The 10,460-nt window shown below is 38.4% G+C and overlaps 2 protein-coding genes across 4 annotated transcripts; one reads left to right on the top strand and one right to left on the bottom strand.

The window, feature by feature from the left end:
- Positions 1-2,223: 2,223 nt before the first annotated feature.
- On the bottom strand, positions 2,224-3,699 carry LOC129747000 (cyclin-K). The gene is made up of 3 exons (XM_055741011.1): positions 3,177-3,699; positions 2,667-3,113; positions 2,224-2,601 (listed from the first exon to the last, which is right to left on the bottom strand). The coding sequence occupies exons 1-3, from the start codon at positions 3,582-3,584 to the stop codon at positions 2,269-2,271; spliced, it is 1,188 nt and encodes a 395-aa protein (XP_055596986.1). The 5' UTR covers positions 3,585-3,699; the 3' UTR covers positions 2,224-2,268.
- Positions 3,700-5,328: 1,629 nt separating this feature from the next.
- LOC129745995 (zinc finger protein 345-like) lies at positions 5,329-8,057 on the top strand. 3 transcript variants are annotated; one of them, XM_055739412.1, is made up of 5 exons: positions 5,329-5,462; positions 5,797-5,853; positions 5,928-6,327; positions 6,781-7,251; positions 7,306-8,057. In XM_055739412.1, exons 1-5 carry the CDS (start codon positions 5,376-5,378, stop codon positions 8,040-8,042), a joined length of 1,752 nt encoding a protein of 583 aa, XP_055595387.1. In that variant the 5' UTR covers positions 5,329-5,375; the 3' UTR covers positions 8,043-8,057. The 3 variants fall into 3 exon arrangements, with proteins under 3 accessions (XP_055595387.1, XP_055595386.1, XP_055595385.1); XM_055739411.1 differs by having other exon boundaries at positions 5,928-7,251; positions 7,318-8,057; XM_055739410.1 differs by having other exon boundaries at positions 5,928-7,251.
- The last annotated feature ends 2,403 nt before the right edge of the window (positions 8,058-10,460 follow it).

Genomic DNA, 10,460 nt, shown 5'->3' with positions numbered 1-10,460 from the left:
ATTCCGGAACATCTAATCCAACCCTATTTTAAAAAATCGACCACTTTTTGTACAACAAAATCAAAAAATGTGCATTATATTCACTTATTGTTCGTTTATTATCAAGAACTTTAACTTTTTTCACTAAATTTTAGAGATTTTCGAGTTTCGCCCTTTTTCGTTTTCGATTCTTGTTACGCCTGCAAGTTTCGCCCAATTGATCGGCCGTTTTTGTTTTGGTTTTGAAGTTATAGGCCCTTTGGCCCTACACGCAAAAACTAATTAGGCCGTTTTGTCACACACGGTCAATTCAGTTACGCCTATATAGGCACTACACGAATACAAAATTAACCTAATTTTGAATAGGCGTAACTTCACGTTCCAACGAAAATGCATCAACATGAAGTTTCGCCCAATTAAATTTTATCAAGTTTTTGAAAGTTTTAAGCGATTTTAAGATGAAACCGCGTTTATTAGGTAAAGTACAACCACGTACATCCGGAATGACCGTTAACTCGATTTGTTTACATTTGGCAGTTTCGCCCTTTTGAAATGTTACGCTAGAAATGAGAAAAAATGGAAAAAATACAAAATCAACAAGAGTGACAAAAATTTGAAAATTGACAAAAATAAAAGAAACTGGCAAGAAATGACAAAGCTTTTGCCAGTTTTGTCATTTCTTATTTATTTTTTTTTTTTGTAGAATACAAACAACAGAAATGACAAAAATGTTAGAAATCCAATAAAAAAAAAAGTCAAAATTAAAACAAAAATACATAAATTATATGCATAAATTACATAACATAAATAAATGAAAAACACGAAGAAGAATTACAGATATGTCAAAAATGTTAAAAAATTACAAAATTGACAAAAGAACAAAATCATCAAGAACTAAAAAAATAACAAATCAGGACAAAAAATGACAAAAATGATAAAAAAAAATAACAAAAAAAATTCAAAAACAACAAGATTGACAAAACATGATAAAAATGACAAAAATATAAAATTAACAAAAGGGACCAAAATTAAATTTTTTTTTCAAAAATAAAAAAAAATAACATAAAAATACAAATGATAAATAACACAAAAACGACAGAAATAACAAAAATTATAAATTTGCCAATAACGAAAAAATAACATTTAATGACTGAATGACAAAATTGATAAAAGATAAAATAACAAAAATGATAAAAATGACAAAATGTCAGATGACAAAAAAGGTTTAATAAGAAAAAAATTGATTTGACGAAATTGTAAAAAATGATGAAAATAACAAAAATGTACCGGTGGTAGTACGATTTTTACTGCCACCCTATTGCATATATGCATCCATGCAGGCATGCATGGAGACGCATGTGCGTAAGGAGTACCGCCTACATGTTTGCTCTCGTTCTTGCGAACGTCGGCGATCACAGGGCACACATAAAGCCCTACAGTAAAAGTGCGGCAGATTGAATTTCTGATCGATTCGGCAGCACTGAAAAAGCTTCTGTAATCCTTCAACACTGCCAATAACGAAAACATTCGCATGACTGCTTGTTTATGTGCAACTGTGTTGCAGATTGTGGAGTTGATTTTCGTTTTGTGAATATTATTTAATTTGTTCTCCGTTGTGTCAATTGTTAAAATAAAAATTAAGTGCTTCTTTCCGTTTTGCTCCAATGAATTTTCTCTGCATTCTTGATTTATTTCAATTAAAAAATTGAAAGTCACAGACACACAGATTGTAATACCTGCCACGAAATTGAAATGGTAAAAATGGTTATGCTCGATTGGAACGACTTTTGACAGTTCGATTGGAACTCCGCGATGACAGTCTGCCGCACTTTTATTTTAGGGCTTTAGGCACACACACATCTGAAGGCATGGTGTTCATTTCATTCGCCCGAACGAGGGAGCTTTCGGTGCGAGGAAATCGCAAATGCACTCAGAGAAAAATGTTAGGATAATGAATTATTTTAAACACAATTTCAATGTTCGGCTTTTCAACAAACTTATATTATTGGGAGATATGGAAAAAAAACTTCTCTAGAAGATCAGAAAATCTTCTTATATAATGTTAATAAAAGCCCTTTTGTTCTTATTCAGAACTAATGCTGTAAAATACTCAAAGAATTGACATTACACAATGATTACGGATTCAATGAATTACATTTGCAAGAGTATTCAAACAGATTTTCGGGTAGTTCTATCATGGAATGGCAGTGTTTTTTTTAGATTAAATATATTTTTATTGTTTCAATTAGCCCAGCCACTGATACACTCTGTTCTACGGTCTAAACATTTTCATTGTGGTGGATAATAGTTATTTCTTCCTCCCATCGGTCCCGGCCCGCCATAGTAATTGTTACCGTGTGGTGGGGGGCCGTGCGAGTAATGTTGCTGCCACGATTGCTGCTGCGGTGGAACTGGACCCGGAGGAGGCACCGCAGAATTATAACCGGGAACACCGACATGCGACTGTTGACTTGGCGGAGGACCCTGATGGATCGGATAGATTGGATAGTTTGCATAGTTTCCTCCACCTCCACCACTTCCATGCGAACTGTTGTCTGTCGTTATGTGTTTTGGGATTGGATTGGATTCAATCTCGACAGGAGGCACCGGGGGTGCTACAGGCTGTAGAATATTTTAAAGGATATAAGTGTATGAGATTTTCTTCAATTTAAAAATTGCTAACAAACCTTCGGTGGTGGATTGCTAACGGTCGGAGAGTTTTTGCTTGCAATCGGAGATATGTTTGCCCGCTTCATGGGCGGAGACGATTTACTGGGAGGAGGTTGTGGCGGACTATCTGGGGGAGTTTCGTTGTTCGGTTGCTGATAGAGATCCAACACTTGATGGCAAATGTCCTCGAGGATATCCATAGTGACGTCTTGAACGAACATGTCCCACCACTTGAGATGTTCTGACTGTTTGCCGATCCAATCTACCACCGTAAATTTACTTAGCTTACTGGCCAGATAGATCAGAGCGACGGCTATGATTTCCGGTTCCCATTGGAGACATACAGTTGTACTCAGAGAGTCGTTTACGAAATTCCAAGCCATTTGAACCATTTTTTGTAGCTTTGCGCTGTCACCTTTCAGGCATTTGGCATACTTAACCAGGAAAGAATAAGGATGCTCTACCTAAAAATAAGCATTCAGGTCAATATCAAACTCAATCCAATCAAATAAAACAGCCTAACATACCTGCAGATCAAATTTGATGGTCTGGAGCAGAATTCTTTCCAGCGTCATGACTTCTTCCTTGGGATCATCGCCAAAAGACAGATACTTCTGATCGCTGAGCAGAGACCGTGCCGTTTTAATGATGTCTTTGGCCTTTTTCGGTGTTTCTTCCACCTTGCCGGCCAGGAACAGACAACAGCAAGCGGTCACGTACCGTGGGAAGGTTTTGAAAGAATGGAACATGTAAAAGCGATGGAAATAAACTACACCTGTGGCCACCGTGTTGTGCCCAAGACCCATCGAGGTGCCGGTTTGCATGATGAATCGGGCTCCCTCCTTCCGGTAGCGCCGTTCCGTCTCGTAATCGATCCCATCCAAACTGGACGGCGTACTGCGAAGATCCTTTTTCTCGTAGTACCAGTTGGGCATGCTGAATCACTTGGATAAACTTAAAACACGAACTTATTTTTCGTGCTGCGACGCGGAGAAAGAACAAAATTTTGCGGCGGATCAAAACTTTTTGTTTACATTTATACACGATCAACTATCAAATAGCACAACGCAGGTAAAAAGACTACCTACAACACGTTGAGAAAATATTACTCAAAATAAAGTACAAAATTTAATAACATTAAATTGTGCAGGTGTTGTAACTTTTATAATTAAAACATCAATATTTAAAAATTTGATTCAAGAAAGACTGACAAACAAAGTGGATGCGGTAATTGATGCAGAATTTCAAAATAAAGCAAAATTGATAGAGGTTTATTTTATTAATTTATTCTCAAACTATGCTGGTAAAAGATTTAAAGCCGCGTTCGTAAATGGATTTTTGTGGGTGATGCATCAGTCGATAGATTTGTTTTGAAGATTTCGAATCACCAACTTTGGTAGTGTTTGTTACAGTTTGTTGATATAATTTACGAATGCCAGCATCCATAAGAAAAACCACTTCGATAGAACAAATCAATTTACGTTAGTGGAACGACTCGAAGCCAAAACCAAAATGCACAATTTCAGCGACGACGCAGAGGAAATCGTTATTTTGACTAATTTAGAATCCTGATCCATATCAGATACGAGATAAAAACACATCTACAGTGCATCATTATGGGTAAAAAGAAGTGTGGTTTTTCTATCGGGTAAAAAGTACACCGATATTCAACAAGACATGTTATAAATTAACATAAAATAGCTTAATGCTTCGAAGCGTGCGAAGTTCATTTTTGTTGTTGTTTGATGTTTTGATTCTTCGAAATTTGTCTGAGGGGGGGGTGGTTAGCTCAGTCAGCTAGCCGGTCTGATTTTCAATCAGATGATGAGAGGTTCGATTCCTCACCCCCTAACAAAAAGTTAGTCTTGAGTTATAACTCAAGACAAGACTAAACAGAATAAAGCAGGGAGATGGCATCCCTATCCTTTGTCATTGAATTTGACAACCATCAAAATTACGGGCCCACGATTTTGTGGGCCCATAACAAACCTGACATTTTGCTGTCAAGGACCCGAACTAAATGTCAAATGCTAGAGAAGTATGGTCGATAGCACACTAACACATCAATCATTCTGATTCCTCATTGGTTGAAATTTTGACTTTTGAGACTTCGTACTGCTTTCAGAGGAAAACACCATAAACGTCTCTCCCGATGGATAGAAAAAAAGAAAAAGATTATTGTTCGAAAGAAGAACTAGATTGCCACCTCCCTGGAATAAAGGTCTTCGGACAAAACCACCAGAAATATGAATGTCTCCGGACGGAAAAAACAAGAAATTGTAAACTCTTATGAGTAAAAACAGAATTAGATGAAGGCTTCGGCCAAGAACAGACAATTGTAAACTCCATCGGAGTATAAACACAAGAACACAATCGGGCCTCGCCCATAATAACCGCGAAGAAGAAATCATACTCACGATAATGATGATAACGAATGACAAAAATTGTAAACTCCACGGAGTAATCAGAAGAAGATAGGGCACATAGCCAATAGACTACAAATAATAGCTACCGATAAAGTAGACTCGAATTCTAAAAATAGATTGATCAACAAACAATATCTGAATACAATACCATTGTAATATAGAACACATACAGAGCCAAGTTGGACCATAGTGGTCTTAGGCATAAGTCGTGTAATATATGCGCAAACAAATAAATAAAAAAAAAAAAGAAATTTGTCTGATTTACTTCATTGGACGAATTTGATTTAAAATATCTCAGTTATGGAGGACGAGAACCTTTGCCGAATATGTTTGGACGCTCATTCTATTGGCGTAGATCAGCTATTGATAAATATTTTTGATGTAAAGGTAAGTGTTCCTCATAAATTCCTACATTTAATTTCAGACTTATCTAAATTGCATGTGCATGACGCTTTTCGTCACAGACAACAGACGTATACAAGATTTCAAAAATAGTAATTTGTAATTTATTAACATTCACGAATTAGTTAAGAAAAGTCATTTTTTTATTCGCATTATTGACTACCTTTTTAAATATCTACTATTATAATGTTTTAAACGAACGGTGGAAGTTAGCGTTATATATTTATCTGAGCTACAAGGAACCTTTTCTGAATTCCATTTATTGTAGATTGTTTCGTTATCATTATTAACAAAACAATCTTTTACTTTTTACTTTCAGCAAAAAGGAATTGATTTCTCAATTGAAAAGGCGTTGATCGAAATATGTGGACTAGAGGTATAATTATCATTCATTTAATTTTTTTTTCATTTTCATTTGGAAACATTAAAAAATGTCTCATTTTGTTACAGAATATTTGTGAAAATGATCTTCTTCCACAGCAAATTTGTTCTCTGTGTTGTTTGCGACTCGAGGAAGCATTTAAGCTTCGAACGCAGGCTCTGCAGTCTCAAAGTAATTTTATTGATGCTTTGAACAGCCAGGAATACTTTTCGAACCCGCCTCCAACTGAAACCTCTGAGGATTTAGAAATCGAATACCTAGAAGAAACACATGATTCAGATGAATTAGACGAAGCTGATGAAGTTTCGATGCAAGAAATTGAAATTCTTGATGGGACGACGCTTGTCTCTTTGGAAAAGGAGAACTTTGATTGCTGCGGCTGCCAGTCGTCATTTGGGGATGAAGCAGGGTTACTTTCCCACTCTAGAAAAATCCACCGAGCTCAGGCCCAAATGCGAGTTCCAGTTGGTAAAGTTCAATGCAACGTTTGCTACATAATGTTCAGCAGTGAACAGCAGGTTGTCTTGCATAGAAATGACAGAAATGCCATTAAGCTCATGAAAAAGTGCGACTTTTGTGGTTGTAGTTTTAAATCTAACGATGGTTTGATCAAACATCTGCAAACTTTCCACTCAGATCAGGCTTTTAAATGCTGTTCTTGTGATTCCGAATTCCGTGCACAGAGAGACCTTTTCCGACACGTAGATCAGCATCACAGATTACCTGTCGTTTCCAAAACGCTAAAAATAAACCTTTGTGTGCTCTGCGGAATGTCCTTTGGGACGTATAATGAAAAACTGTTTCACGAACGTTATCCATATCGTCTGTATCGCAATCGGTCTAACAAAGAGATTCAAACGAATGAAACTTTCGATGTGTTCCGCTGTTGTGGTTGCCGTAAAGTTTTCTCCTCAATTCCAGAGTTACGTAGTCATCAAACTGAGGAACATTGGCCGCAAAGAAGCTTGCAAACTGGAGATCAATATATGAAATGTGAATGCGATGGATGCTTCAAAGTGTTCAAAACGACTAAAGCTCTCAATCAGCATTTAAGAAAGGCTGCCTCGAAAAAGTTGTATGCATGTAGTAAATGCTCGATCACTCGAAAATCCTTGAAAGATTTAATGGAACACAGTGCGACCCATATCGGAGATCAAGCTTTCCTTTGCTGTGGCTGCAGAGAACCGTTCGGATCACTCGAAGCCCTAGAACAGCATTCACTGGACGTGCACGCCAACAAACCGAAAATCTACATGAAAGATGCGGACGGTACAGAACGACAGTTTGAATGTAATATTTGCTATCGGAGCTACAAAACTGGCAAGGATCTGCGTCTTCACCAACGTTTGGTATATTACGAAAAAGTACATGTTTGCGATATTTGTGGAAAAGGTAATTGATTTATGTCTTACATATTTATAACCGTCCTTCTTTTACCAATGACAGTTTCTTTTCCAGGGTTTTCGCAAGAACATGCTTTGGACCTTCATTTGGCTACGCACAAGACTGAACCAGAGTTCGCCTGTCCCACCTGCAAAAAAATGTACAAACACGAAGCTCTGGTTCGAAGCTGTATGGTACGCCACGAACGGCCCAAAGAACACCGATGCAAGATTTGTCAAGTAACGTTTCCAGCTGCTTCCAATCTTTACTCGCATATGGTATCCCATTCGGAAGATCGGCGCCATAAGTGTGACGTTTGTGGGCACAGTTTCAAGCGTAGCTTTCATCTGAAGAAACACCAAAACATCCACACCAGTCAGAAGAACTATCCTTGCCAATATTGCCCGGCTCGATTCTGCTCGACTACCGAACTCTACAAACACGAGATCCGCCACACCGGAATATTTCCTTACCAGTGTGAAATTTGCAACAAAAAACTAACTACCCGTCAGGTGTATATTAAACATTACGAGGCACACATGGAGGAAAGTTTGAAAATTTTTCGATGCTCGATATGTCCCCTGAAATTCAGTCGAGATCATTTCCTTTCGAATCACATAAAATACAAACATAAGATAGAACCACAAGATAAAAGTTGGAACGAGAAATTCAACCGACAGGCTCCAGCGAGAAGCAAAGGTGGACCTCGAAAAGCCGGTACCAGAGGAATTTACGTTTCTAGTTTGCTTAGTTCGGACGATATTCCAAGTAACGTTTTCCAAGAAGAAATAATTCAATAAATTTCTTTATAATTGAATAAATTTGCAGTGGACTTGAAGCAATCTGGGAAACCCTTTTTTTTTCAGGAGTATGATGTTTGGCATAAAGTCGTTTGTAGAATTGTAATTTGGCATAAAAGTCATTTGGCATAATTTCAACTTATTGTGGGGTCACTATCTAGATAAACTTGAGATTTCTTTGATCGATGATGCGACCCAAATTCGAGATGACAGCCGATACGCCGTCGGCAGATTGGTCTAGGAATATTTATAACAGTTCGAATGCGCTTCGTGAGGAAGCTGATGTTTTTTTACTTTTCCGTTTTTTTCTTAAATTTCGGTAGTTGACGTTGAACACATACAAATAATCTCGTCAACTGTAAACTATCTATTTGCTGGAAAACTACCTCTCAAACCGTCAGCAATTTGCTTCTTGGTGTGGCACTAACAACAGCAACAAATTGGGGTTCCGCAAGGAAGCAACCTAGGGCCTCTTATATTTCTGATGTTTGTAGAGTATACGGTAGTGTATATGGTTTAATTTAATATTCATATATTAAAAATCTATGTTAAGAGATTGGTTAAAAATTTAGAAGAATTTATATCAGTGTCAAGCAGACCGTTAGAAAAATGCAATCCGCTAGCAGTTCGGTACATGCTGGTACCGTTAGTGAACAGAGTTAAGGAGAAAAAGCGATAGGTAGAAGTTTCGGAGAAAGAATGATTGAGTACGCATCACAGCAAGCGGAGAAAAATAAAGTCAGATTTAAAACGTGTGTCGAAAAGGAAAAACGGGTTTTTCTCACGTGGAATAAATTTATTGAGAAATTTCGGTCTTGTTTCGTAGTGGAAGGTGTTTAAGGAAATGGAGGATCACCACAGTGTTCATAAACGATCGCTCAAAATCCAAAATCCAAAACTCCAAGGGATACCTCGCCTGTTTGCCGACGATACCCTGATCTCCTACACCAGCCCCGATCCCATTCAAATAGCCTTTGGATGAATAGTGACATGTTACTCCTAAACGAGTATTTCAACCACAATCTGCTCTCTCTGAACACAACAAAAACAACGTACATGTTGTTCAACTCTGGACGTCGACCGATCCCTGAATTGCCATATATAAGCTTTACTAACACTGAAATCCATCGTGTCAAGGACTTCAAATATCTGGGTCTAGTACTGGATGAAAACCTTACATGGAGTGCACACATTGAAAAACTAAAAAAAAGTTGTGCTCTTCAATTCGAGGCTGCAATACCTGGTCTCGCTATGGGGAAACGCAGCCAGAGATCTTCTGAGAGGACTTCAATGCCTGCAGAATCGAGCGTTGGAAGCTGTTCATAGGAGGCCCTACCTGTACCCATCAGTATTGCTATACAACGACATCGAGGACTCAGTTCTACCCACTCGTGGACATCAGGAGTTGCAGAGTATAACGTTCATGCATAGGATACTGACGTGCCCAGAAACACACCACAAAACCGCACTGCAACGGGTGTTATCGGAACTACCTCATCTGGCTACCCAGAGTCAATACCGAATTTGGCAAAAGGAAGCTGAGCTACTTCGGCAGCACGCACGATGTACGACAGACTTCCAGAAACTTTGAGGCAATCCTCGTCCATCCATCGCTTCAAAATACAACTGACCTCATCCTGCAAGCAACATATCAGTCGCTACATCCACTAAATCAAGTCAATTGCCACGCTAATACATTTCTTTTTATCTATCACCTTTAAGCCTAGACCACCAACGCCTCACCATCAATTGAATAGCATCAACAACAATGCGTTCCTTTAAAAGAGCATCCATTTGCTCGCTGGGAACACCCTCTCAAAAACCCACTATTGATGTACGAAATAAATAAACCTAATCTACCTCGACTTCAAGAACCCTATTTAACTTCAACGACATCTCGTGCATCCTAGTCACTATCGAGGTATTTGAGCTTGCCGCTTAAAACTTCTCACATATTCTGACTTATGTCATCGATCCAACACGCTCTAGCATGCGAAATGTGCGAATTCCTCGTGTCACGACTGAACTTCGACGATTGAAAACGAAAAAAAGACCTGATTTGCTTTGCTGACTCCTGTTCGGCTCATCTTTCAAGGTTCGCTTGATAGAGCTACCTTCCCTTTGCGGTGGAAATTTTGTAATATAATATAACATATCATGTTCCCGGTACACAAAAAGGAGGAATGAGAGATGTAAACAACTATCGTAACGCACATAATTAAGGTTATTATCGCGGGGGATTTTAATGCGTGAGCCCAGGAATGGGGTGGTTACCTCACGAATGTCAGAGAAAGGTAATGGTAGGTGAACGATGCTGGAGGACAAAACAATTTGACCGGAATGTCTTTGTCGAGGTTGTTGAAGTGGGAGCAAAACCTGTCTAACTTGTCGGCGGAAAACCTGACGAAGGTATTCCAC

The sequence above is a fragment of the Uranotaenia lowii genome, chromosome 2 (assembly GCF_029784155.1).
Source record: "Uranotaenia lowii strain MFRU-FL chromosome 2, ASM2978415v1, whole genome shotgun sequence".
Taxonomy (NCBI): domain Eukaryota; kingdom Metazoa; phylum Arthropoda; class Insecta; order Diptera; family Culicidae; genus Uranotaenia; species Uranotaenia lowii.
Note: the sequence above shows the minus strand (reverse complement) of the source record. Positions and strands in the feature narration are given on the sequence as shown.

Coding starts and splice junctions, on each gene's coding strand:
- LOC129747000 (XM_055741011.1), bottom strand. CDS start 3,584: ATGCCCAACTGGTACTACGAGAAAAAGGATCTTCGCAGTACGCCGTCC. Junction 3,114..3,176: donor CCATCAAATTTGATCTGCAG/GTATGTTAGGCT, acceptor GCTTATTTTTAG/GTAGAGCATCCTTATTCTTT. Junction 2,602..2,666: donor TTAGCAATCCACCACCGAAG/GTTTGTTAGCAA, acceptor AATATTCTACAG/CCTGTAGCACCCCCGGTGCC.
- LOC129745995 (XM_055739410.1), top strand. CDS start 5,376: ATGGAGGACGAGAACCTTTGCCGAATATGTTTGGACGCTCATTCTATT. Junction 5,463..5,796: donor TAAATATTTTTGATGTAAAG/GTAAGTGTTCCT, acceptor TTTTACTTTCAG/CAAAAAGGAATTGATTTCTC. Junction 5,854..5,927: donor TCGAAATATGTGGACTAGAG/GTATAATTATCA, acceptor ATTTTGTTACAG/AATATTTGTGAAAATGATCT.